The sequence below is a fragment of the Daphnia magna genome, linkage group LG6, assembly GCF_020631705.1.
Source record: "Daphnia magna isolate NIES linkage group LG6, ASM2063170v1.1, whole genome shotgun sequence".
Taxonomy (NCBI): domain Eukaryota; kingdom Metazoa; phylum Arthropoda; class Branchiopoda; order Diplostraca; family Daphniidae; genus Daphnia; species Daphnia magna.
The window spans coordinates 6,315,037-6,342,748 of record NC_059187.1 but is presented as its reverse complement, the minus strand read 5'-3'; the positions used below and the strand labels follow the sequence as shown (position 1 = coordinate 6,342,748).

At 38.8% G+C, this 27,712-nt stretch overlaps 3 protein-coding genes and 1 pseudogene across 3 annotated transcripts; 3 read left to right on the top strand and 1 right to left on the bottom strand.

Annotated features, from left to right (window-relative positions):
• Positions 1–2,762: 2,762 nt before the first annotated feature.
• LOC123473929 lies at positions 2,763–6,360 on the top strand. Its single transcript, XM_045175568.1, is given in 6 exon segments — positions 2,763–3,243; positions 3,245–3,269; positions 3,742–3,806; positions 4,422–4,504; positions 4,732–5,349; positions 6,318–6,360. Coding segments are annotated over 6 exon segments (1,245 nt in total). The 5' UTR covers positions 2,763–2,832.
• A 2,681-nt stretch (positions 6,361–9,041) lies between these two features.
• On the bottom strand, positions 9,042–10,161 carry LOC116924282. Its single transcript, XM_032930800.2, has 3 exons — positions 9,828–10,161; positions 9,691–9,759; positions 9,042–9,588 (listed from the first exon to the last, which is right to left on the bottom strand). Exons 1-3 carry the CDS (start codon positions 10,087–10,089, stop codon positions 9,164–9,166), a joined length of 756 nt encoding a protein of 251 aa, XP_032786691.2. The 5' UTR covers positions 10,090–10,161; the 3' UTR covers positions 9,042–9,163.
• Positions 10,162–18,935: 8,774 nt separating this feature from the next.
• On the top strand, positions 18,936–21,149 carry LOC123466298 (caldesmon-like). Its single transcript, XM_045175567.1, has 8 exons — positions 18,936–19,120; positions 19,187–19,245; positions 19,311–19,788; positions 19,839–20,115; positions 20,170–20,320; positions 20,398–20,504; positions 20,568–20,818; positions 20,904–21,149. The coding sequence occupies exons 1-8, from the start codon at positions 18,936–18,938 to the stop codon at positions 21,028–21,030; spliced, it is 1,635 nt and encodes a 544-aa protein (XP_045031502.1). The 3' UTR covers positions 21,031–21,149.
• Positions 21,150–22,796: 1,647 nt separating this feature from the next.
• On the top strand, positions 22,797–27,587 carry LOC116925324 (annotated as a pseudogene).
• The last annotated feature ends 125 nt before the right edge of the window (positions 27,588–27,712 follow it).

Sequence of the window (27,712 nt, the reverse complement as noted above, 5' to 3'; positions counted from 1 at the left end):
TACCAGCCGGTGTTGCCGGCTCATATACAGCGAGAGGTGTGCGAAATTAACATTAGCAAATTAGCAAAGATGGTTCGTTCATTGCGTCGACTTTGGCCATAAGGCTTGGTGATAAGACCAAAATTAATAAATTTTATATAAATGGATAGCTTTTGATAAGAGCTATCTATTTCTTTATAATTTATGGAAAAATATTCATACACTAAAATGTAAAAAAAAAATGAAAATTTTTACTTAAGTCTATAGGATCGAGTATATCTCTAGAGCGCAAAAACTACAAAAAACTTCTTGTCCAAAATTTTTTTTTGTTTATGAAAATTGTCTTAATTATTTTACAGAAATGGATAGCCCTTATATAAGAGCAATCCATTTCTGTAAAATTTATTAATTTTGGTCTTATAGTTTTCCCGCTAAAAATTATTTAAATATTACGTATTATTGGGGGGTGGGGATTACCGGATACCCGCTAAACCGCACAGACCTACCGGAAATATGGCAAATCGGGTTATTCTTCAAAATAGGAATTTTTTAAGCAATATTTTAGCAGAAATGGACAGATCTTATCAAGATATATCCATTTCTATAACTTTTTAAAGTTTTGGACTTATAGTTTCCCCGATCATTACAAGATCGGGTTTTGGACACCGCCAACCCAAGGCCCATGGGATGACAATTTACGCTAATTTAAGAAAACACACCGGTACTTAATTCAATCTATCATATAAAATGAAAAAAAAAAGAATTGATGTCAGTAAAAATATTGTATTTGTAAGACTTAATAAAGAACAAACAATAAATGTAAATAATAAAAATACAGCGGCCGCCAGCCCCACGGAAAACCACACTGTGTACATCAGGAAAATGTGGGAGCGGAAAGCAGAAAGACATGGAAGGGTGTAAGGGTGGAGAGAGCCAATCAGGGGGCCGGAATAGTCCCTCTGGGATGTAGCGGTGACGGTCTCGACCCTTCGAGACCGTCTCGCGGAGACCAAGTTGCGATCCCTACCCACAGCTAGGGTGATAGGGTGAAATTTTTTGCACCCCGAACCCAATCGGGGTTAAATCGGGGTGCGTAATCGGGGATGGATCCCTGATTGCAATCAATCGATTTTCGTTAAAACATAATCGATCGAGTCGAAATCTATTATTATGATGATATTCGCTGAGTTCGCCCCGACCATAAACCTGCCCTAACTTTGAAGTTTGAACCAGAGTCATGGAACCCTGGTTGGTTCACGCTGAGAGGAATCCCTATACCACGTTTTGCTGGTCTTTGTGTCTAAAATTTTGACGGTTTTGGGGTGGGGCACAGTGGTGGATACTCGAATTAGAGTCATCTATCGAGAGAAACGGCGAGTTATTCAACGGCCATTGTCAGTGTTTCTTTTTTCAATTTAATTCAATTTTTAGGCACCCAGTTGCGGAGCAGCCAATTTTGGAGTCTTGGTTGACTCCTTATGCGCCGTCTAGGGTTAAACGTTTAGTTATAAACCCGTTCTAGGGTTTGCGATGGATTTTACTGATGTGCATCCTGCTTTAGCTAGGGCATCCGCCTTTTCGTTATCCTCGATGCCGACGTGACTTAGTACCCACATTTTCAGTAAGTTTTGCATGATTCTTTTATTTTTTGTTGGACGACGATTGTTCTTGTTGAAAGGAGGTGGTTCTCTTTTGGGGGTATGTCAGTCATTTGTAGTCCAGCTAGGGAGTCACTCACGATTGCTGCTTGCTGGTCGTTAGATAATAGATGGAGGCTGAGTGTTAAGTCGATGGCATGCAGTTCGGCTGTCGTTGACGAACATGTTCTTTCCAGCTTCCAGCTTTCTTCAATTTCTTTTTGAGGGCACCCTAATCCCAAAGCAAGTTGTTTTTCCCCTATATCCGTGGAATCGTCGGTAAAGTATATTGGGGTTTCAACTGGTAGGTCGCTCAGTACTTCTACAAGGAGGTGTCTTGCATAGGTTGGGTTTTCCATGGCATCTTTTTTCTGGATTGGGGGTTTTCTTGTTAAAAATAAGTCAGTTCCCCACGGAGGGATTTCTGGGACGTTTTCTTGTATTGGAAGCGTGAGCTGGGTTCCCATTATTATCATTCAGCCACTTCGACCTTAACGGTGTAGAACTGATTTATTAGCTCCTCCAAAGACAAAAAATAATCTGGCAACGCCCGACCGTATGCACAGTGGGCGTGCCAGATCCCCCACATCCTCAGAACCTTTTCAGCTCCGTCCAAACTTAGTCATGGGTGATATCCCGTCCTCGCCTTCGTCAAGTGAATCTACTAAACGTCGTCGTGCTTTACGTAGCATGTCTGGTGACACGCTTACTGTAGATTTAGGTGAAAATAGTGTTAATACGCCTGAGTTACCACCTGGTATTCCGAACTCCACAGATTCGCATGGTACGAAGAAAAACAAGAAGAAGCGTCGTCGTTCTCGCGATAGCTCCCCTTCTGATTCAGACTCAGGATCATCGTCTTCTTCTAGATCTCACGATCGTAAAAAAATCCCGCAAGGATGGCACGGATTCAGGCGGATTCGACGAACCATCCAACGTCGCCATGCTGCCTCGCTCACGTGTTCGTGACCTACGTCGATGGATGAAAGAAGGTATTGAATCCAAAACCGAGGGAAACACCCTCCGGTCTGCTTATGTTCCCAAATTTGAGGGTGACTTTGAACTTATGGCTCCTTTATTGGACCCATCAATGGCTCGCAAATGGCTACGCAATCTTGGCGAATCGTCTGATCGAGCTAAGCTGAAAGACTTTTGGGAAAAACAGCTCTTATCATTGCAGAGAGAAGTGAAAGATGCCTTTCAGCCTCTTGCCTACATGTTAGGCGTCATGCCCGAAAATTCCGATGCTGAGATGCCCGTTCAAACTGCTATACGTCTGCTGGGCCACGTGTTTTCTCGCATCACCAAGATGAGACGCTCCAACGCCATGCGCCACTGTGCGCCCAAATTCTCTACGATGTTGATCGATAATCGTCTGTTCTCATCTCGTGATTACCGTAATTTGTTTGGCAACAAATTTATTGACGCTTTGGAGAAAGAAGCAATTGCTGATGCCAAAATGGATCAGATCGGACGCTACGGTGGTCCTTCCAACAGCCGTGGAGGCAATACTCATTTCCGCAAAGGCGGATCCAATTCTGGTTCTGGCGCCAATTTCAAATCCAACGGTAACTGGAACTTCAACAAACCACACTCGTCTAACCGCAACAAGTCTGGCGGACAACAATTTACCGGCGCTTCTAATAATAACAAGTATGTATCAAATTTTCTCCCCCCTGTCTGTTCTGTCGATAGCTCGATTGTAGGCGGTCGCCTATCTCTTTTCTCTAATGCCTGGCACGCTTTCACGGATGATCCTTGGATCTTAAACATTATTGATTATGGGTTTTCTATTGAATTTACTCATCCCCCGTCCAGAAGCTTATTCCGCCAGAAGTAATTATGGACAAGGAGAAAACCGCTATTTGCAACTCGGAAGTCGAGTCCCTTAAAAAGAAAGGAGCCATCGTCGTGGCCCCCTCTCCCGTTGAAAGTTTTATCAGTAATCAATTTGTCGTTCCCAAAAAAGCAACCGGGAAGTATCGCCCCATTTTTAATCTCAAAGCGCTTAACCAATTTATTCGCTATGAGCACTTCAAAATGGAATGTTTAGATAATGTAAAATATTTGATTTGCAGAAACGATTGGCTTGTCAAACTCGACCTACAAGATGCTTATTTTGTAGTCCCTGTGACCAGTCAACATCGTAAATTTTTGCGTTTCATATGGGATGGCGTCGTTTACCAATACGTATGCTTGCCGTTCGGTTTGAGTAGCGCCCCACGGATATTTACTAAGCTCATGAAACCAATAATCGCTCATTTGCGTAAACTTGGTATTCGTCTGCTAATTTATCTTGATGATCTGTTAATCTTGGGCAGTTCCCCTAATGGCGTTCTACAACATTTGCGCTCAGTAGTGAATTTACTTTTGTCCCTTGGTTTCCTTATAAATTGGGAAAAATCGGTCGTAATTCCGTCTCAGTCCATCGAATTTCTAGGCCTCGAAATCGACTCGTGCATGTTGTCATTTTCTCTTCCCAAATGTAAAGTTGATAACATTGTCTCCCTTTGCCAATCTATTTTGAAAAAAGATCGAGTAAAGCTTCGCGAGCTCGCCGCAGTACTCGGAAATTTCTGTTGGTCGATAACATCAGTTCCTTACGCCCCAAGTCACTACCGGTCCTTACAGAGATTTTATATTCAGGCAGTCGGAGATTTTAGTAATTTGAACAAACTCGTTACCCTCACGCAAGAAGCGCGAATTGATATTCAATGGTGGGTTCATAATCTTAAACTTTCAAATGGCAAATCAATAATTCCACCATGTCCCGACTTATCGATTTATTCTGATGCCTCATTGAAGGGATGGGGATCGGTTTGCGATGGCGTTACTGCAAGAGGCCCCTGGCCTCTTGCCGACCAATCACGTCATATTAACGAGCTCGAGTTACTAGGCTCCCTTTACGCCCTGCAAATTTTTACCCAAAATTCATCCGATATATCTGTTTCTCTTCTTTTGGACAATTCTACAGCTGTAGCTTACGTAAATAATTGCGGTGGTACCAAGTCCCGTTCCCTCTCCGCCATCTCTTCTCAAATGACTTCCTGGTGTGAAACACGCAACATCTCTTTGTCGGCTTCCCATTTACCTGGAATGTTTAATTCCATTGCAGACCGGGAATCACGGTCGACATTAGACCCAAGCGATTGGATGCTATTCACAGGGGCATTCAAACGTCTCCAGGATGTGTGGCCCATGGAGGTGGATCTTTTTTCGGCGGCGTGGAACAAACAATTGCCGAAGTTTGTTTCCTGGCTACCCCAGCCGAACGCGATAGCCGTGAACGCCTTCTCCCTCAATTGGTCACGCCTGAATTGTTACGCGTTCCCCCCATTCGCAATGATTCCGAGATGTCTGACAAAGATAAAGAAGGAGAAAGCTGTTGTCATTTTGGTTTGCCCGCTTTGGCCGTCTCAGCCGTGGTACCCTCTTTTGTTGGAAATGGCAACGGACATTCCGAGAGTGTTCAGCTCACACCCGATCCTCCTTCATTCGAACTCCCTCGAGCCACACCCACTCATTCAATCGAAAAAATTCCTCCTAGCCGCATGGAAATTATCAGGGGACGCCTTGAAAAGCGAGGCCTTCCGCCATCAGTTGTTAGATTATTGCTGGTCAGCTCCCGTGGATCTACGTTATCTACCTACCAGTCAGCCTGGAACGGTTGGTACCGTTGGTGCATGGCAGGGAACCAAGATCCCTTGTCAAACGATCTAAATACTATCTTGCAGTATCTCGCTCACTTGTTTGATTCCGGTCTTGCGTCGCAAACGATAAATTTACATCGATCGATGTTGTCAATGACCTTGGAGCCCGTAAACGGCATAAATATCGGGGAACACCCGTTGGTGGTCCAGCTTTTAAAAGGATGCTACAATTCATTACCCCCTCGCCCTCGATATAACAACATGTGGAATCCAGATGACGTTTTAAAATTCATATCGTCGTTACCTGATAATTCTGATCTCTCCCTTTCAGTCATCTCTTATAAACTCGTTACCCTGACGGCTCTGTCATCTCTTCTTCGAGTGTCCGAAATCGCGTCCATTTCGAGAACCTCAATTCATTGCTCCGCGTCTGCAGCAACCTTTTCTCTTTCTCGCCCGCGCAAAACCCAACATGATGGGCCGTTACAATCTATTTCTTTGCCCCGCCTCTCCGGTCGTATTTGTCCAGTTGATTGCCTTGAAAATTATCTAGGACGCTCCAAATCATTGTGTCCATCATCAGATTCTCTGTTTATTTCGCTTAAGAAACCTTATCGAGCGGTGGGCTCTTCCACTATCGCCAGATGGATAAAGAAGTGTCTGTCAGACGCTGGAATAGATGATTCATTTTCAGCACATTCCACTAGAGGCTCTGGTGCATCTAAAGCAGCCAAAATTGGCATTCCCATTGAACAAATTTTGAAAGCCGCTAGTTGGACTAATGAGTCAACATTCAATCGATTTTACAATCGCCCTTTGACTTCCGCGTCTGTTGCGAGTTCAATTCTCACACAAACAGATTGACATCATCTTTAAAATCACCGTTAAGGTCGAAGTGGCTGAATGATAATAATTGTGGATTACTCGAGGGTCGCGTAGCGACCCGAAGAGTAATCTAGATTATTAGAAATGAAAGAACGAGACCTTAACGGTCTCGTTATTCCCTCCCTCACCTCCCTGTTTAATTATCATGTTCTTTTTTCTTTTACAGAGGTAAACGCTTCGTTAACTCCAAGAACGGCTACGGCAATTAACGTATCCTTGGCAAGATTTTGTTCGCGTTCCTCATCAACACAGAATTTCTCATTTTTGGAAGTCAATCATGTTTGTGTTTATTTGTGTCTCTGAAAAGTCCTGAGGATGTGGGGGATCTGGCACGCCCACTGTGCATACGGTCGGGCGTTGCCAGATTATTTTTTGTCTTTGGAGGAGCTAATAAATCAGTTCTACACCGTTTAAGGTCTCGTTCTTTCATTTCTAATAATCTAGATTACTCTTCGGGTCGCTACGCGACCCTCGAGTAATCCACAATTATGTTAGTAAATTCAAGTTATCACAAGGCTGGGTTTGTATCTCTCCTTCCATGGCTTTGGATGATTTTCTAAATTTACTAATAGAACTTGGATGGGTCTTAGGTTGTTGTATATTGTGATTTTAGCTATGTAGCTAGTTGCTAAGTAGATCCTGTGATATTTCAGAGGTTCTACACCAAGTTCCAGCTGCAGTTGTTCAATCGTGGTGGATTTGAAGGCTTGTAAAATGAAACGTAGGTGTTTGTTTTGCGTCACATCCATCCTTTTCGTGACGTACTTCGGTGCTGAGAGTAGGGCCGGTGATGCAAAGTCCAAGAGACTTCTTACTAGTGCTTTGTAGAGGCACACAAGCGTGTTTATATGAGGGCCTACTTTCCTGTTACTGAGGGATCTGATGATCAGTCTGCATTTTTCGGCTTTTTGGGATGCCTTTGTACGTGTACGTCCCACGTTAGTTTGGTATCGAAAGTAGCGCTTAAGTATTTGCAAGTGTCCATAAGTTTCAGTGGCTGCGTGTATATCTTGAAGCTGGGGTTTAGTTGTTTGTGTCTTTGTCTTGAGAATACTAACACTGCCGATTTATTGGTCGAGAGTGCCATTTGGTCGCCTATTTAACTATGCTATCCAAGTGAGGCTGCATGATGATTTTGGCAGCTAGGTTGTTCTTGGTTCTGCAAAAGGTAACTATGTCGTCTACAAATGCTAGGTTGGTGCATTTTTTTGATGATTTCGGAAAATCTGAGATTAGTATGAGGAAAAGTACAGGGCTCAATACTGATCCTTGCGGTACCCCGACACTTTGGGTGAATGGTTCGGATTTCTCTCCCTCTATCCGGACTTGTATTTTCCTTCGCATGAGAAAGCTTTTTTACCCACTCCAGAGTTTTCCCTTCAATTTCTAAAAAGTAATTCCCGAGGTTCGTTACTCGAGGAAGAATCTTTGTTTTTTACTAGCCATGGTGTAATAATGGAATTATTTGACTTTTCTCTTTACGTTTCCACATTGCATCATGAAGATAAATATAGATACGCAAACAAACTAATAGTAATAAACTAATAGACTAAACAAATAGACCTGTAGCAGATGCTGAGTTGCCCAATCTGGTAATTCCGATTTTCACATCTGGCGTTTTTGTGTCATAAGGACCTAGGTAGAAAAACTCAATTTTAATTATTAAATTTAGATAGAATCGGTGTTGCCCTCCGATCATCTTTTCGCAGATCAATGTTTTTTTCGATCAAGGTTAAAAGAGTTGATCTGCGCTTAAGTCACATGGAAAAAGATCTGATTTCCGTTCAATCTTCTTAAAGATCACAGATCATTATTTTCGCCAGCTAACGGTAAGAATTGTAAATCTCGGCTTATTCAATTTCCATTCATCAATCAAGAACTGTGACGACAGTGACAAAAAAAACAGGATGTCGACAACTTTATGTGTTTTACCCTGTCATGCTAATTCCAGAAACGTTCATAGATGTCACTTTCGATTCGAGAAATTCTGCGTTCGGTGTTCGGAGATAAAAAGTTTTTGATCTGGAAACAGATCAAAATCATTTTTCAAAGATTTGAGCCCAGATCAAAAATTTCAGTGAAATTTTATTCTCGCTCAAAAATTTAGCTAGCTCAGGGCAACACTGCGCATAAGTATTTGGCAGCTGTGCACTTGTATATATGTCCCCAAGTAATTATGGCTGAAAATTAAGTTGTTCTTGCTTATATATATTCTCAATGTTCATTGCACTTATAAAAGGCAAACAATTTCATAAGAAAATTTAGTATTAAGAAAAATAAATTTTATAATTTATTTAAAAACGATTGGTTGAGATAAACCTGGTTGGCAGCAGATATATCATCACTGATGCTATTTAAATAGTTTTCGATAGCCTAGACATAATTTTGTAGTAAAGAAAAATGTCAACAGACACATATCCTCATCAATTTGTCATCGTCGTCGTCGTTGTCATCAATGTGATAGCACTTACCCACCTGCATCACGCCACCACCACATGATCAAAACACCACCGGGAGCTATGCTTTTGCGCCATTCACGAACATCTGCAACACCTATAAAATACGGGACCCGCAAGCGTCTTGTCACGGAAGTATACCATATGACTGGTTTCTATGTGCCTGTCCGTAGATAAATACAAAGTCAAGTTCATTCCAATAAGTGTATTTGTTCCATCTTTATACTCATTACACCCTTGTCATGGTATATGGGATGGTAGACGTGCGCCTGCAACACACCCGGTAAGGCTTTGAGACCAAAAATCCCTTGAAGACTGTAGTGCTCCCAGCGGCTTCTGCCTTAACTTGACTATGGGTCGTGCACCGCCGATTTCATTTTGATACAAAGTTACTGACACATTGAGTATTCGTCTGCTGTTAGAAAACAAAAATACACAGTGAGTAGATCTTTATTTGTTTTCTGTATTGCAAATGGTATGTAATATTGGCAGTAATCGTTATTACAAAGATAAACAAACAAAAAGATAGAACGGGAAAGTTAAAGAATGATAAGTATCAAATAAGCCTAGCGTGTTTTCCAAAAGCCTTTCCCCTGGAATTTGACTTAGACAATTCACGATTACGGACTCGTTTACTTTCAAAGTAAAAACGAATTTGAAGATATTCGAAGACTAGATGAGGTAAAACATGTTGATGTTTTTCACAAGTAATATTAATTAAACTTAACTTTGAGATCTTTGACATAACAATTTGGTAGCTGTCCCTAACGTAGTAATGAATCTTAGATTGAAAATGTCCTGTCCTCTTGCGACAAGTCATGGAGAGGTATTTCTTGCAACCTTTGCAGTTTGAATTAGTATTCCTTAGTTTGTTCCTAGTTTGTATTAGTATTCCTTCGTTTGATGCAACCTTTGGTTCAGCTGCAACAGCAGGGATGACAGCATCGGCAAGGCATTCATCGGAAGAAATTAATGATAGACCTATGTTGAAAAGTATAATATAAGTATAACCTTGGTACTCCTGGGTTTCACAATATATCAAGTTACTATTGTTTTAATAAAACATATAAATATCACACATACCTGCTGTTGAGCTATCGTTAAGGATACGTGGCTTTAAGGCATTTCTGGTACGTTTAAAGGTTGCTATACCTGTTGTTACACAGATTTGTTACATTTTAAACACTGCCAATTACAATTGAACAATATATATTGACTACCTTCCAAATTTTTTGTGGGTACCACTTGTTTCGTCAGCAAACGGTTTCTGGCTGCTGGAACATATTCGTTGCCTATTTGATGTCCTTTGTGAATTTCACTTTTGTCAAAATGTGCCTCACACAACTTTGATGATTTTGTCAACCCAGGTTTGACAATTTGTTTTTGCCATTCCGCCAATTTTCCTGATGGAACGACAAACAAAGATTTGTCGTTTTCCTGGTCAATCACACCACAAAGAAAGCACATTTTCAATTTAGGCATTATCGGACGTGCATGCAGAGAAACGCCATTAACAAGTAAATTGTAATGGCTGCATGCTTCTAAAAACTAGATGTAGAAACTTTTATTTCTTACCACTAGATGGGTGTTATAAGGGGTATAACGCTAGTTAAAAAATGGTCTCAAAGCCTTACCGGGTGTGTTGCAGGCGCACGTCTACCATCCCATATACCATGCCCTTGTGGCATGAGAGCATAGTTTAAAAGAGGCATGTTCATTCCCATTCTGATGTTTCCATGGATGATGTGAAGTTCGTGATGTGTGTGCTACCTTTAGACTAAAATACACACTTTACGTTACATCACATGAAACAATATTTTGATATTAGTAAGGAAATCAAAATTTAAAAATAATTATCCAGTCTGACGTTGCACAAGCTATAGAGCAAGTGACTGACGCGTACCCCCTACTGTTTTACGAACGCACCTTACTATTGTAAGAGAGAAATTGCGGCTGGTGGCCATGTTTATCACGAAACAAACATGGTTTCCAGCCGCAAAAGCTAATCTTAAAACACCAAGGTGCGTTCGTAAATCAATGGGGGTAAGCGTCAGTCACTTGCTCTATACCTTCAAAATCACATTTTTTAATATTATGAAAAGCATGCTCAGATATTGAGACAATAATAGAAACAAAAAATACTTGGGGAGAATGAAACCAGCACCAGCTTTATTTGCAGCCAGGAAAGCAATCAGCAACCACTCCTAATAATGCTAACTCATAGTAAGCAACAAAGATGGTAGGGGCTGGTACTCTACCAAAGAGTTCTTTGCAGTTTTGTTTCATAAGATCTATGGCAAGCCATAAATATAAAAGCAGCTGAAAATGACTCTTAAATATATATAAACAATCAATACTTTAACTTACTTACATATTCACAGGTATTTATATCCATCTAACCGGAAAAAAATAGAACGGAATTTGGTTGCCAAAACCCATTAGGGTATCAGAACACTAGTTTTCTGTCTAACGGAAAGTTCTAGACGTCACCGTCGATATTCTATCTTTGACTCTCTAGAAGACTTTAGTTTTTTCTGTCTGATAAAAAAAAAAGGTTAAACTCAAAAAAACTAACCTTAAAAAAACCCGGGATTGATGTAAGTTCGCCAGTTACGTCTGACGCGACTGGTTTAATTGCTTGTACAGAAAGAAAAAACAGGAAGCACGTATATGGTTTAGTACATTTTTTAGTAATATTCTGGTTCCCTGTTGTGGGTGGTATAATAGAAGTTAAGGGTGTTATGATCCGTCAGCCAGTCATGTCGGCTGCCCGGATATGAAGTGATCGACTGTTGAAAGAGAGGGAGAGATAATACGGAGTTTACTTACAGTACCCACCAAACGATTAGGTACACACCCGTTTTTTTAGTGCATTCTTATGGCGCTACGGGTCCCAGGAAAACTTAAATATCTTTATGCTGGTAAGGACTACTTTTTTTCTTTTTTTCTCTATCAGAAGAGAAAGTGCTCTAAAAGTTATCTTAACATAAAAAAATTGTAGGAGTTACACCCAAGGTGCTAAAGTATTGTTAACCACCGAAATAAACGAGACGAAATGTGGCTACCCCGGGGGCCAAAAGGGCCACGCTGCGATGTATTAAACACGAACACGAGGTTACAAACGAAGAAAACGGGAACAACAGGTTGCGACTGCAGCCACGACGAATACGATTGAGACTGACCACGTTGCAGCATCTCCCTCCGTCTTCGACTACGGCGGAAATGAATAAGAAAGGGAAAAACAAAAAAAGGGCGCTAACGCGAACAATTAGTTTTAGGTGTAAATGGGGTGGCGGATGTGTAAGGGAGGGTAAAATATTAGCAAAACCAACAGTTTAGCCAAGGTCAGACAATTTCAGACTTGTCTGCCTCTCGGCAATGACACGAACAAACACACACACACACACACGTACATACAGACAGACAAAACAAAAATTTAAATTTACATTTATCCCTAACGACTTTCGTCGTTAACAGCGGGGCCTGTTACTGATTACAGAGATACTGACACAATTATACATCAGAAACATCAGATTCTAATAAGCATAATTTGGACACCGGGCGGTGGTATTCTCCAGTAGAGGTCTTGACGAACACCGATCGGACGATTCCGTCTGGACTGGGAATTATTCGGATCACTCGACCAATAGGCCAATGTCCTCTAGGAGAATTCGGGGCCACCAAAAGCACGGTATCGTCCACAGCCAAATTCTTCTTATCGAAAAGCCATTTTCGACGGTCAGTGAGTGTGGGGAGATATTCTTGAAGCCATCAGCGCCAAAAGTGGGTCGTCATGACTTGCATGGCCTCCCAATGTTTTCGAGAATACAATTTCTCGTCCTCGATGACGTCGTCTTCTGTATTTGGCGAGGTTCTGGATCTCGAGGGTCCACGCTGACGTAAGTCGGTGGACGTCCATTCAATGGTGATTCGGCTTGAATCACAAAACCACGCAGTAATTCTTCAGTGAGCAGACGCGATTCCACGATGGCTTCCAGAGCCACCTTTGCCGATTTTACAAGACTTTCCCAAACTCCTCCGAAAAGCGGCGCTAATTGTGATGAGAAATGCCATTCGATTTCTTGTTTCACCATTTGACCAACGACATTCTGCTCTTTGAGACGCTCGATGCCTTGTTGGATTGCCTTGTCCCCAGCAACAATTTGAGTTCCATTGTCGCTATACACGACTGACGGGCGACCTCTTCGGGCGGTAAACGAAGCAAAGGCGATCAAAAAAGACGATAAGTCAAGTGACGCTGCAACTTCCAAGTGTACCGTTCTAGTATTGAGAGAGGTTGTCAGCATTACATATCATTTTACTTTGCGGTGATAAATGGTGATGTTGCATGGGCCGAAATAGTCCAATCCCACATGAGTAAAAGGACGCTGGAACGGAATAAGACGATGACGCGGAAGCGGGGCCATTAAAGGAATGCAGGGAGTAGCCCTATGTCGTTTGCAAGTAAAGCACTTTTGCAGATACCTTTTGATAGCCACTCGTCCTTTAATTATCCAATATTGAGACCTTATTGAGCTAAGAAGTCTTTCTGTAGATGGATCAAACAGGAGATCATGCTCTCTCATGACGATTAAACGCGTGAGTGGATGATCGTGAGCCAGGATTTTGGGATGCTTGATGTCGAACGAAAGGGGGGCGTAATTCAAGTGAACTCCTACTCGCACTATCCCTTCTTCATCCAGAAATGGTGATAAAGTAATCAGCGTCGAACTCAATTTTAAAGACTTTTTATCCTTTAAAGCCTCTATTTCTTCGGAATATTTCTCCAATTATACAGATTTGATGCAATAATGAGCAGCACTCTGAATGCATTTGACACCAATGCGCGACAAATTTGACCCTTTTTTTATTCCACAACAAATGTGGGTAGTAGAAGCCGTTGTTATCGAAAAACTGTGCCCTTCGTTATAATAATTAATTAATTAATTAATTATAATGGGCAATCTATTTCACATTTAACTAGTTTTTCTACATACTGTCGTTTGTCTTTTTCATCAAGTCCCTGTACATAGTCACTTAATTCACAGATTGTTATTATGGGCTCCCTTATCAGCCCGCCAGTTTCCTCTACAACACGTCTACAAAAATTTAATAATAAATAAAGTACAGTCTATATCGAGGTCAAATAAAAATTACAAGATTACCTGATAACGAAGGAATTTCGTAATCCAATTATGAATGGAACGGAAGATAATTTCAATGGAAAAAATTAAAACTAAAACTACAACGGGCGAAACTCCGTAAGCCGCCATTCAAGAACTGTTACTAGTTCGTGTCCAATTTTTTTTTCACAATTTCATCGAACTGGCAACTTCGGACGTTAGCCAACTCTATACACAAAGAAACAAACAAATCAAAGCGCGAACTCCACTCCCACGGAAAACCACGCTGTGTGTATCAGGAAAATGTGGGAGCGGAAAGCAGAAATACATGGAAGGGTATAAGGGCTGAGAGAGCCAATCAGAGGGCCGGGATAGTCCCACTGGGATGTAGCGGTGACGGTCAAGACCCTTCGAGACCGTCTCGCGAAGACAAAGTTGGCTTATCCTATTGATGTAAGAAGCTGTAAGATGTAAAAAAGCTCTAGAAATTCGGGATTGGCGCCAAAATGGTTGGCAAGTGTGCTGTTCCACATTGTAATTCAACATACTATAAAAGTGCGCAAATAAAAAGTGGAATTGCTCTGTTCTCCGTCCCAAAAACAGCCATAGGATTATGGCAACAGCAAATACCGTCAATCGTTTTGACGAACAATTCTCGTAATTGCACGCGTCATTTTGATGAGAATGACATAAAAAGTGTTTTCATGCGTTTAAACGATGGGTTTTGAAGGAAGGAGCCATTCCGAGATATTTCCTTTCACCCAGTAAGTATACAATTCTTTTACAGTATGAAGTGGAATTGCCCAGTTACCAAGTAATTTTTATTGAGATGAAACTTCCCGACAACCATTACAAAGCATTTGCAATGTGAATAGGAGAAACAATTCAATAGGTAAAAATCAGTTCTGTAGTTTTATTTACACATGCTAAGCAACATTTCAATTATTTAGCAAACCCTTCTGTCGATGAAAAGTGCAGGAACCCGTACGAAAAATTAGACCGCTTTAGCGCATACTTACTAGTAGACTAATTAGTTTTTTACATATAAGGGAGTACCAATGTTGTACCATATGCGTTGATAGTTAGTATTTTACTTGCCGTTTGGTTTATACTAGTAACACACTGAAAACTGACAATCGGTGTACTGTCTTACATACACGGGGTTAATTTCTAGCTAGAGTTAGCTCTTTACTAATCATCAGCGACTGATCAGATGAAAACGAAAGTGTATAGCTAGCTGTTTGTTCATAAGTTAATTTCCAACTAAAAATATACGGCTCTAGTAAGTAAAACACTAATTCACAAATTGTAACTAATAAGTGTATTTCGAACATCAACATATATATTTATGAATAAAATAATATTTTTTATTATGATTGCGTGTTCCTTATTCTTTATACGTATGATTTTCATGCAATTGCTTGATCTACCACACTGAAAGATGATGAACAGTATTGACTACTAAATAATAATATATATGAAGATAAATAAATGATACACATTTAAAGGTTTTTATTGAACCATATCTATTTCACTGTTTACGGCAACAAATTTACTTGCATTATTTTTTAATCAGTTTCTAAAGTGTTTGTTAGGGCTGTTATAATAAAGGAAGGAAGTATAGAATTGTAAGCCGCAACTACACATTTTCTTTCTATTTGATATGGCATTATTGCTTCCAAGTCACCCAACCCTGTAACTTTTGCTGTCTGACCAGGTAAACAAACAAATGCTTTGCCCAGCAAACATGGAGAATAGATATATTGAAACTCGTGACCCATGGGACGACCAAATATAAAAATCTGAAAATCTTTTTTCGCTCCTTCAATATAAACGAAATTTTCTATGTAAAAAAATCGACCGTCATTTAAGAGAGCGCAGTAATTTATACGCTTCTTGGAACGGACATAGAAGGATGTAGTAAATATAGAGCTACTCCCATTTCGGAAAAATAACCTTGGATAAAAGGAGCAAGCTTTATTCTCTATTATCTCTACTATATTTTGAATTTCCCATGACTGAATTTTATCTTTGACTACTTGAAGCAGAGCAGATTCAACAAAACTTTGCTCTTCTATTGAAAGATTTTTTCTGTTTGGTTTACCTAGCAGACTAAGGCAAATATCTCCTTCAATTTTAAGGCATTTATAGTATTGGGTCTCGAATGTGTTTGGTAAACAAATCATTTTATGAATTAATTTTGAAATATTCAAAGGAACAGCTTGAGTTTTCAAAAAATCTATAGCCTGGTTGCGAACAGAATTTTTCATTAAGAAAGTAGTTTTCATTTGTTTAACAACAGCCTGAGTTCCTTTAGCAAGCCCCTGTAACTGGCCGTTGAACCATTCAGGTATAAACGCAGAAGTGGCCCACAAGCAACCCCAGTCCAAAACACTTTTCGACAGGTGCGTTAGGAGATGAATATTAAATTTTACGTACTTTTCACCGTAAAAAAGTTCGACTTTCTTAACAAAGTCTTCGAGAAGAACACCTACATCTTTAACGCAATCAGTAGGAACAGACTCTTGTAACAGGACTGAAAGAGCGTACGACAAATGGGCGAAATGAGAAAAATAGGGCTTTGGCAAAATGCCCTCAAGAAGAGGGAAATAATACATTGCAAACGCTCGAAACTCCGAAGCTTTCCAATACTTGATGGTTTCTAAAGTTCTTGGAGTTCTTGTGATATCATGCGGGGGTTTGGTGTTTGATAGGCGCTTGTTTAGAACTTTTAATTTATCCTTACTGATGTGCCATGGTTCTTTGCTGTATGTTGGGGAAATCCATAAGATGATCAAATAGCGGATTACACCCAGGCAAATGCAATGCATATACTCCGGGATAAAGGCTCCTATGAAATCAAAACCTTCTATGCTTGCAAGAGACGTAGGCCCTTTTATCCCATGAAATGTTTTTCCGCTTTTCACCGCTTCCTACAAAAAATATATTTAATTGTGTTATTTCTTATATCTAAATAGAAGCACTTGCGAAAAATTAATGCGTCTTAAATAGGGCCTACTTCGAGATCATTCCTATAATGAAAAGTGGAACGCAACGGATACTTTGGTTGGGAATCATCTGTTGGTTCACAGTAAACAAGGGTGTGTCCTTTTCCGATTTTAACAGATTTACCTGGTAAAATGGGAAACATTTTTAAATAAATAATTGAACCCATACTTTTTTAAAATAACATACCCGGATTTAAACAAAAATCACAGCCATATGCACCATTTAACTGCATAGTATTTCTAAGAATTGGTCGGGCTACCGTATCCACAGTCACAATGACTGGTCGGATTATGTATGTTACTTTATCACACTCAACCCCAGTCGAGCAAAGTTTTTTTAAAACATCGACGCAAGGATCTAAAAACACATTTCTCGGAGGCTTCTTGTTCCCAAACCACAAAGCAAACAAAATGATATTTGAGCGTCGGGTCTTATAACCCGTTTCATTTATAATACCCATAAAGGGCCAGAAAGCGTATTGACTCGCTTTAAATTTTGGAGCGCCATCAGTATTAGCTTGCAGAGTTACTGTACGCTCGTTGATTAGCCCTTCTTTTACGTACTGCTTGTAGCGATCGCCCGTGTAGATGTCACCTTTTCTGTCTTGATCATCAGGCGGAAATTCAGAATTTTTTTTTTATTCCATGGTGACGGAGGAAAAATTTCACTTGTTCTTCAACGGAGAGCAAGAGAGTGTAGCATTTGTCTGATGTTACCTTGCAATAATTGTGCCCACAAGGCTGAGTTTCTTTCGGATATCCATTCTCGTCGTTTTCTAGGGTCTTGGAGCACGTAGAACAAGGATAAATTCTTTTAAGATCGGCATTTAAAATCCCATATTTATTCATAAACATATATGGACTTCTTAGCTCTTCATCTTGATATAGCTCAGAAGAAACATTTAAAATGTCGAGGAAATCACCAAGGCCTGACTTGGATAAACCATGTTTCAAGTAAAATGCAGCGGAAAGTAGCCGCGTAACTTGAATACGATCGAAATCTTTTCCCGCTGTAACCTTATAGACGCATAACATTTATATGGAAGAGTATTTAAAAAGTAAATGGATATAGTTATTTTCCTACCGATAGATCATCGTCATCTAGATGTTCCTCGTCATCGTCCGAAAAAATATCAAATAATTCGTTCAAATCCGTTTCTATATCAAAAACAGCCTCTGGACACTCCTCTGATTCCATCATAAAGGATTCCATTTCGGAAAAAAATCCAATGGAGTCAGTCTGTTCAGTCGGCGTAGAATCCTTCTCTCTTGCAATGACCGCTAAAATTGTGATTGTTATTTTTAGAAAACCTTGAATGATATTAAAATTAACCTGCAAGCTCTTCTTCATCATCACAAAACAAAGAAACTTGAACGTTCCTTGATTCTTGAGATAAATCCGATTCCTTTAATGATAAAAAGAATTTGTCATAACACATTTTTTTGTCGATTTAATTATTATACTAGACTTACCAAAAATATTGGTGAAGCTTCACTACTGTGATATGTACTGGTTGGAACATTTTCACTTGACTCTACTCTTTGCATCATTATCATTTTATCAACGTCTTATGTGGCTTAAGATTCAGTAATCTGACGTGAAATCTTATCTAATGTCCATTTAGAACTTCCAGTAAGACGCCGTCTCTTAGAAAAATTTCCATCTTCTTCCTTCTCTGCCATTTTCCAAAACTCTTAACACTCGATTCAAAATTAAACTTAATGCACAAAACTCTCTTGGGATATTTACGTAACAGTTGGTAATTATGAACTGAAAAGTTTGTTATGTAATACGAAGATTCACGTAACGGCAACAGACGATTCATATTCGCATTTAAGGCTTTTGATATTTATGTGTTTAGGGTTTTTCAATTTCAGACATTGTTGCCTCACTTATCTGCGGGAAGACGTCAGCTGATTGTGCCTCTTCCTCTGGTGAAAAAGTTACAAGGGCTTTTTTAAGACACGTTTTGAAATCTTGCTGTGATATATCTCACTCAATAATTATCAAAACCCTACAATTTGTGCTCTCCTGGTAAACCAACTTGGTTTTTTCGGTAAATATATATATTTTTTGCATGATTAAAATTTTAAATTGTCAAAGAGAAGAGAATTATAAGCTCGGAATATTCAGCTAAGTTTCCCTGTGTTACATGTCGACTTTTTTTGGAATTTACCTATACGTAGGTCACTTTAAATGTCCGTAAAGAAAAGTAATTACATCAACGGTATCCACGTCTTATTCAAAGTGCATTCCACTGGGGAATACACTATTGGAACAGCTGGAATTATTTCACAGCCTAAGTTACCTGAAAATGGCAACATTCAACTCCTCGACAATGTTCAGAAATTGTTTGAATTGAAGACCAAGATTAAAATAAGGTATACAAAGTTATATCGTTTAATAAATTGGATGTAAAACCAATAAGATGTTTTAACTATATTTAGAGTAGAGACTATGGATGGAAAAAAGAAAGTCATCGTTGCAACCATTCATGGTTATTCAAGTTAGTATAAGTATTGATACTTATTTCTGACTATTAATAATTGTTTACTATTTAAAATTATATAGAAAAACCAACCGGGAGAGTTGAAATGGAGAAATTAAAGACAGGTGAAGAATCCAAGAAATCGACAGAAGAAGTTTCAAGGAAAAAGGCCAAAGAGGAGGAAAAGAAAAAAGCAGAAGAGAAATCAAAGAAAAGGGCTGAAGAAGAGTCAATAAGAAAGGCAGAAGAACAGTCAATTAGAAAGGCTGAAGAAGAGGCAAGGAAAAAGGCAGAAGAAGAGTCAATTAGAAAGGCTGAAGAAGAGGCAAGGAAAAAGACAGAAGAAGAGACAAGAAAGATTACTAAAGAACAAAAGAAAAAGGCTGAAGCAGAGTCAAAGATAAGTGCAGTAACGTCAAAGAGAAGGACACTAGAATCTGGTTTTCAGAGATCTGCGAAAAAGAGATTGATATACCATGACGAACCTGAAGTAACAACTCCTCCATCGCATACTGACGACGATGCCTCTGAATCTGATTCACAAAAGGATATGTTCTTAGAGTAAACAGGTGATTTAATTTTTTTTCAATTTAATTGTTAACACTAGTTAGAAAAAAGTATTTTTATTCAGAAGAAGGTGACGAGGAAGCTTCAGATGATGGGTCAGACGTCATTAGAGGCGAACGTGACTTAGAAGACGAAGAAGATTTAGAAGATGATGACATGAGTTTGTTCCATAAATCTTCGTTTGGGTGTTCTAACAAGGATGAAAGTGATGGTAAATGTAATTCAACGGCTATTCCAATTAGAACAGCGACCAGAACAGTAGCTAATGTTAATGATTCGTCATTAATGGAGAACTCCTCAACCCCCTCTCGGCGTCAGCAGGTAGTGTGATCAAGGCATACATTTCGAATTTTATTTTAACAACATTTTTTATAGATGACTGATCTTAAGGACCGAATTAACGATCTGGAAGAAGAAAATGGCTTTTTACATTACCAGATCGATGAAAAGGATGCGGAAATCGAATCACTCAAAACTGAAATTCTCGAGCTGAAGAGCCAACATAACCCTGACAATCTGGTGGAAAGTAAGACTTAATTGAAATACATTCATAGTTTGCACAAAATAAATATTTCAATTTACTATTTAAACTTTCTTCTACAGGAATTAATGCTGCGCTTTCCGCAGCAAATGGGATGGCCTCTAACGAACGGAATGTTGCTTCTAACCAAATCGGCTCAAGACTTTCTACGTCAATGGATCAGATCATGGTATACACGATTGATTATTTTAAAATAAATTAATGCGGATTTGAAAACTTTATTTTTCTAAAGGTTCAATTAGTGCAAGGTCACCCATTGAAAATCGAAAAATCTGAACTTAAGTTTGCCATGACGATCGGCAGACTTAACCCTGGGAATCTGCACTCCATGGTAAACAAAATAGTGGAATCAATTTACACTCGGATCTACATGAGTGAGCACTCGCTGTCAGGATTGCCTCCTCGAGGCAAGAAGCTTGCCAACACCCCACCTGCTCCAGTAAAACCTGCGTTGCCAAAAGAAGACGTTGTTGCTTTAACCCGTAAGTTAAAGCAAATAAATTGCAACACTTTCAAATTCTAATGTTTTCCCCTTTCCTTTAGTATTCTGTATAACCTGTTGGAAAAATTTCCACCAACAAGTTATCAAGCCAAATGCTGTACGCGTTGCGATCCGTTCGAAGCTGTCAATGGAAACTTGGGCCATGTTATCTGCCATGAACACACCGCCACCGGAAGGTAACGAGAGTAACTGATGGTTAGCTGTGGGGTTTCTATTCATACACAGCCTTTGTCCTTTGATTCAACATAATTATTTTATTTGCAATAACTGTTACTTGAATTCCTACAAGAAACAGTTATTTCATTGATTTTATCTTTAATATTTGTCGCTCAATGTATCACAATAACTCAGTTGTGTCCTTATGTTCTTGAATTATAACAAATCCACTCGAATTCGTATTTCTAACCCCTGTGAGTGTCGATTGATCCCCTTGTCATTCTTTTACAATAATCTCTTGTCAGTTGATCAACATTTTAAGAAATCTAGAATTTTTGCAGTAGGTATTAATCCATTTAATCTGCATTTTAACCATAGAAAGTGTACATGCGATCATGTTTTTCAGTGTAATCCAGGAAATGTTATCAAAATACAAATGATAGCATGATGTGCAAATCTAATTGTTCATATTTTTTATTTTATCGTTAAAAATGTATAATTAGGATTCAGGATAAAAATTAAGAAGATAAAATCAGATTATCAACGAAACAGATCTTATTAGTATATATCGTAGTAGTTTCAGTTTGTTGTGAACCCATTAGGTTTTACAAACCTATAGCTAGTTAGCCCATGTAAGCGTATGATTAATAGGATCATACTAGTTTTCTACTAGTATGTTTTGGAGAAAACCCCTGCTATTGGCAATTTTATACGTGCCAGTAAGTAGAGCAGTAGCCAGCTGACAAGTTGCGAATAAGATACTTGCTGGCATTTTCGTACGGGAAGCATCCAAATAAAGAAAGATATAGCTTTGCGAAGAAGAGCAGCCTAAACAAAAAGAGTAATTTTTGAATTTAAAAAATGATGTTATGTTATATTAAGACATTGTTATATAAATAGTTTCTTATGATTTGGCCACCCCCATGGAAGTCGTTCCAGATGAGAACCTTTCAGTTGAAAAGCAGTTACCAGCTATGGCTAAACAACCTGCATTAGTAGTCGTAGAAACAATACCGACACTACCAGTAAGCATCGTTATCAATGTTAAATTAGCTTCTTTTCATATTTATTTATCAAAACCAATACTTGTTTTAATAGATAATGGTGAAATTGAGGGCCACCCTAAATCGTGTACGCATCACCGTGTATTGCATCACCCTAAAGCGTGTACTCTAACCGTGTATGTGCTAGGCTCCGCCCCATAAAGGAGGGGCTTGAGGGCAGGCTGTACACGATTTAGGGAGTAGCAGACGACAGTGAAAATTTTCTAAAACGTGTACGGATAGCCGTGTACGCATCACCGTGTACGTGTAGTGGGCATATCGTGTACTATACCGTGTATTTTGTATTCGGGGAGGGTTTTCCTGCTGGGAATATTATATTATTTTTAAATTGTCGTAACCGTGTATTATAAATGTTTGTTTTTCACGAATAAAAACGATAAATGTAATTGATTTACGTATATTATTTTATATATTTTTAAGTTTACATTATCTATGCCAAAACTAGATGATGATGAAACTACCTAGAACCTAGAATAACAAATTAGAACAAATTTATATATTTTATATATTTTAATTATGGAATGAATATTATTATTAATGAATTTATTAAGCTAACTATTTAGTTTCCCACACACCCGTTGCATGGGAATGGAGCTTCGTGGACGCCTATTGAATTGACCTTTCTATGAACGTTACAGACTTACAGTCATTAGGCTAAAACCCATAAGCTGAATTCCCTTGCTAATTTAATTACTTGATTGATCTAAAAATGGTCTTCACTAAAAAACAAAAGGACTACATGCTTAATATCATTTCAAGATTTTCTGACCCTGGTGTTCGTAAATTTTTGATCAACAGATATATCAAATTGCCCATCGCTAGCTATTCGCCCCAAACCAGGTAACATGTAGTAAATTACTAAATTGTATACATTTTGTTTTTAATATATGTTTAATTCATACATATGTAATATGAATGTTATTGATTCAATATGATATGTGAACTGAGCTTTTTTATAGAAACAGTTTCAATTCAGAGATGCATGTTTGATAAGTATGTAATGTACATTTTTCATCCTAAAAACAGGTTCCCAATGCATGATACAATGGGAAGGGGAAAAATATGCACAAGATTGGTGAATGGACGGATATAATTGTCGTCAACAAAGAGGAAAGGTGGACTACGCCTTGGATAAAAAATACATTTACGAGGAGGGTTCACAAGAATTTGAACAGGCGGATCGAGAAAAGGTACAAGTGCACTTTTCGCGTTTAACTTTTTAATTGCGTATCAACTGTGGGGAATAGTCGGAATCATTTTCAACCGAATTCACCAAAAAAGCCTACATGCAGAGTTACTATCCAAATCAAGTTTTGGTAGTGTACGAAGGTAATTTATCGGTCGTAAACCCTACATATTCCCATGGAAATTCAAAACGGGAAGAGAAGACCCAAAAGCTTTTCTTTCGCACAGCGAAATCAGTGTTGGAGACAGCGAAAGAAAGAGAAGGTGATCAGCCTGCTGAAGTGTATTTAGACATGATAAAAATTGTTGGAGATAATATGAAAAAACAAGCAGTTTAGGCCCCAAGAGACATCAAACAGATTGAGAATGCACAACGAAACACGAGAGAATAAAAAAAGATGAGCCATGACGCGCAATACAATGCATACGAGGTCGGCATAGAAACGAATTTCATGCGGAAGTTTGAATTGTTTCCGGATGTGAACATTGCATTTCGGTAAGTAGTTCATTTAACGTATATTTGTATGTGTGATTTTTTAAACAATATTTTTATATAGTATATATATTATATACATATAGTAAGTATATATATTTTATATATATTTATACTATATATATATTATATGTTATATATATGTTAATAAGTATATATACAGTAACCGTCATTCACTTTGAACACTTTTGCGTTTTACCATAAGCGCCCGTGTTAAATGCGCATGACTCCGACCCGCTTATTCTAGTCTAACATATAAGCTATTTCTTATACATTTATATCGCTTAATAGCTAAGACAATTTTCTATTTAGCGGTGAGATTGAAAAATTTTTCTGATTGCTGGTTTTTCCGTCAAAGTAAAACCCAGCTTTCTTTGAACATGGTGTTTCTTACATGTTAGCTTATGGAGAAAGGGTGTTTTTATTTATTTAATTGTACACAAACGGCTTGAACCATTTGCATGCCGTTTGTTGGCATTGATACGGATTTCATTCTTCTGTAGATGCTAGAAATCCCCTGGTTCTAACTTATGAAATGAATTCCCTGAATTAATTTTTTGTCGACACACGTGTAATTTTAAGCGAATCGGCGCGGTGTCCCCCTCTGGCATACTCCCAGTACCACCCGCTGAACCTTTGTTCAGCGCGCGCTTGTAAGTACAAAGTAGAGGGTGGTACTGGGAGTATGCCAGAGGGGGGACACCGTGCCGATTCGCTTAAAATTACACATGTGTCGACAAAAAATTAATTCAGGGAATTCATTTCATAAGTTAGTACCAGGGGATTTCTAGCATCTAAAGAGGAATGAAATCCGCATCAATGCCAACAAACGGCATGCAAATGGTTCAAGCTGTTTGTGTACAATTAAATAAATAAAAACACCCTTTCTCCATAAGCTAACATGTAAGAAACACCATGTTCAAAGATAGCTGGGTTTTACCTTGATGGGAAAACCAGCAATCAGAAAATTTTTTCAATCTCACCAATATATAGAAAATATTTTTAGCTATTAAGCGATATAAATGTATAATAAATAGCTTATACGTTGGCCCAGAATAAGCGGGTCGGAGTCGTGCGCTTTTAACACGGGCGCTTATGGTAAAACGCACAAGCGTTCAAAGTGAATGATGATTACTGTACGTATACATACGTTTCAGTTGTAAGACACCAGGCAATACTCGTCCACGCCCTTTATAAAAACAAAAAGTAAAAATAACAGTTAATACAACGTAAAGCCTGCATCACAATTTATTAACATTGTTATTCATTCTATATGCGTAATTCCTATTTGGTATTTTTTGTAGAAATGGCCCATGAATTCGAACTTCTACTTGATCGGAACGATTTGCCAGCAATCACCATGGAGTATGACACCACATTTGATATGGGGAATTTTTACGTGAGTTGGCTCTCATTTAGACACACGGAATTTAAAGATTTACCCGACAACCCTATGACAACAATGGGTTTGGCGTGTTTGATACATACCAGGAAGATTCAGTCATGTCACGAATACTTCTTCAATGTCATAAAAGAAGAAATCCCAACATTACAAGACGCCAAAAATGTACTTATGTTCACGGATGAGGAAACTGCAATTGTTAACGCTTTTAAGAAGGTAAAAATGCATACTAATTGTATATTATATATATTATATCAATCCAGCTGTTATGCATTCACATTGGAATGCTCTTCCTTTCTTATAGGTTTTTCCAGATATACCTCACGCTCGATGTCATATTCACGCGTGGAGAAATATTAAGAAGAAATTGAAAAGTATTGGAATCATTGCGAAGCCAGAAACAGCCAAGTACCGCGAGCAATTTTATGAACTTTTGCATCAAGAAAATTACGAACAATACTGCGCAAGTCTGGAAATTTTGCAACGCCATGTTTGGAAAAAGATATGTCGTCAACTCCGTCAAAATGAAATGTTAACATCATTCTTCTATTTTTAGGATTTTTCGCTGTATTTTGAAATACATATACACCCAGACATGAAAAATATGGGAGTGTGGGCACTAAAAATCTACGGCGTAAACCATCTCCTTCAGACCAACCGACAAGAATCTTTCAACTCCCTATTGAAAAGGAGATTTGTTAAGCATCGAGGGTATGGAGAGGAAGAAGTCATAGAAGGTTGTTCCGAAATTGTTCGGCTTCGATTGCTTCGATGCAAAAAGGCGAAACATTCCGCTGGAGAAAATTGGCTTTTGCGTGAGCATTTAAGAAAGCATTACTCCTTAGAAGACGACAATAGTGAGTTGTTTGATCTGGATACCAAATTGTTAGAGAAAAAAAAAGATCTAATCGAGGTAGCAAGTAGAATATTATTTATAAAATACAGTGTACTATGTTTAACTTTATTGTCATCTTTAGGTGATTAGCGCTCCCATAGGCCCGTCCAAGAAATACGTTCCTAGTTCCACCGTCCTTAGTAGAGCAAAGTTGATTGTACTAGAAAACCGGATTTCCTTGGCTCCGTTACAAAAATGTTTTGCGCTGACCACACACGGTGGACAGAAACATGCGGTTACTTTTTTTTCTGGTGAAAATGGAGAACCGCACAAAACTTGCACCTGTGCATCCACCGTCACTTGTTCTCATATAATGGCTGCCACGATGTCAATCGGGTATGTTCCGAGAGCATCAAACAAAAGAGCAAATGGAACCACGATGAGAAAGAATGAGAAGTATTCTCGGTCTGGAGTTAAAGGGAAACAAGCATCCGGCAAAACTAAGAATAAGCAGGCCAATGGCTACAGGCAATTTCAGAGGAAAAACAAAAAGGTAGTAATGTTGAATATGAAATGTTGGAAATAACAATACTACATATTGTTAATTACATTCATTAGGGGAAAACACACATTGAAGATGATATGTTTTCATGCAACCCTTTTGCAGAAGAGGCAGAAATAGATCGGATAGAATCTGAACATTTAAAGAAGCATGAAAAACATGAAAACAATAAAAAAAAAGAGTCGGGAAGCGAAAACGATGACTACCGTGCGTTAGATCCTCTTTCTGTAAAAAGAAATAAACACAAATCTTTTTTGCTGGAAAAGAAGATGAACGATGCTTCCGACGCCAAATTTGCTTCTGACGAAAAGAAAAAGAATTTCTCAGACTGGTACAAATTTTCAGATATCGATTCCGATACAAGCTTTGGACCTGAAAAAGTTGTGCGCAGGGAGGAAGAAAGGGAAGCAGCACGCGCTAAATGGAATTATGATCAAATATTACGATTTGAACATTTTTTCCCGGATTTACATCAACCAGAAAACAAAGAAACTGACGTTTTAAAAGAAAAAGTTAAATTTTTGTATTCAGTTGTTATGAAATTGTTAATTTTTTACTACATTTCAAATTAAAGATTGAGGTCCCAAGCCACCCTTTCGCTCTAAACGTGTCTGACAATACTTACTATTCCGATGATGATATCAACTTTCAACTTAAGTCGCCTGAAATGCCTGTGGGGACCGTTATTGGTAAATGAAAAACTTTTGTTATTGTTCATTCATTTATATATTTTTTCCGCTTTATTTAAAGAGGTAACAAAAGTCATCGGACAACGCCCAGGATCTCGATGTGCCACTGTAACAGAACCTGTTTCCAGTAGTTTTCCGAGTTCATCCACTAAAGGCCCATGCTCCAATTCACCAAGACACACAGTTTCACGTTCTCGGGAACCATTTCGTTCACGTTCACGAACTTTTTTACGTTGTTCTTCGAGCTCTTGTTCACGATCCACCTCTCACTCACGTGCACGATCCTGCTCCCGTTCACATTCTCGCTCTTGTTCCGGCTCACGTTCACGATCTAATGAACGCTCTGCTTCAACCGCAAGTTTGACGATTGAAATGTGTCCAAAATATGACAGCGACATAGAACTTGAAGTTGCGAGATCCGAATCACTATTTGACCAATCTGTGATTGTCGACAAAAGAAATGGGGAACTATTGGACCGAGATGAGGTC

What these genes read in the sequence shown, in the direction of transcription:
- LOC116924282 (XM_032930800.2), bottom strand. Translation starts at nt 10,089, where the DNA reads ATGCCTAAATTGAAAATGTGCTTTCTTTGTGGTGTGATTGACCAGGAA. An exon ending in ACCCACAAAAAATTTGGAAG is followed by an intron (nt 9,760 to 9,827) that starts GTAGTCAATATA and finishes GTGTAACAACAG; the next exon opens with GTATAGCAACCTTTAAACGT. An exon ending in TAACGATAGCTCAACAGCAG is followed by an intron (nt 9,589 to 9,690) that starts GTATGTGTGATA and finishes TTTTCAACATAG; the next exon opens with GTCTATCATTAATTTCTTCC.
- LOC123466298 (XM_045175567.1), top strand. Translation starts at nt 18,936, where the DNA reads ATGTCCGTAAAGAAAAGTAATTACATCAACGGTATCCACGTCTTATTC. An exon ending in CCCCCTCTCGGCGTCAGCAG is followed by an intron (nt 20,116 to 20,169) that starts GTAGTGTGATCA and finishes CATTTTTTATAG; the next exon opens with ATGACTGATCTTAAGGACCG. An exon ending in CGTCAATGGATCAGATCATG is followed by an intron (nt 20,505 to 20,567) that starts GTATACACGATT and finishes ATTTTTCTAAAG; the next exon opens with GTTCAATTAGTGCAAGGTCA.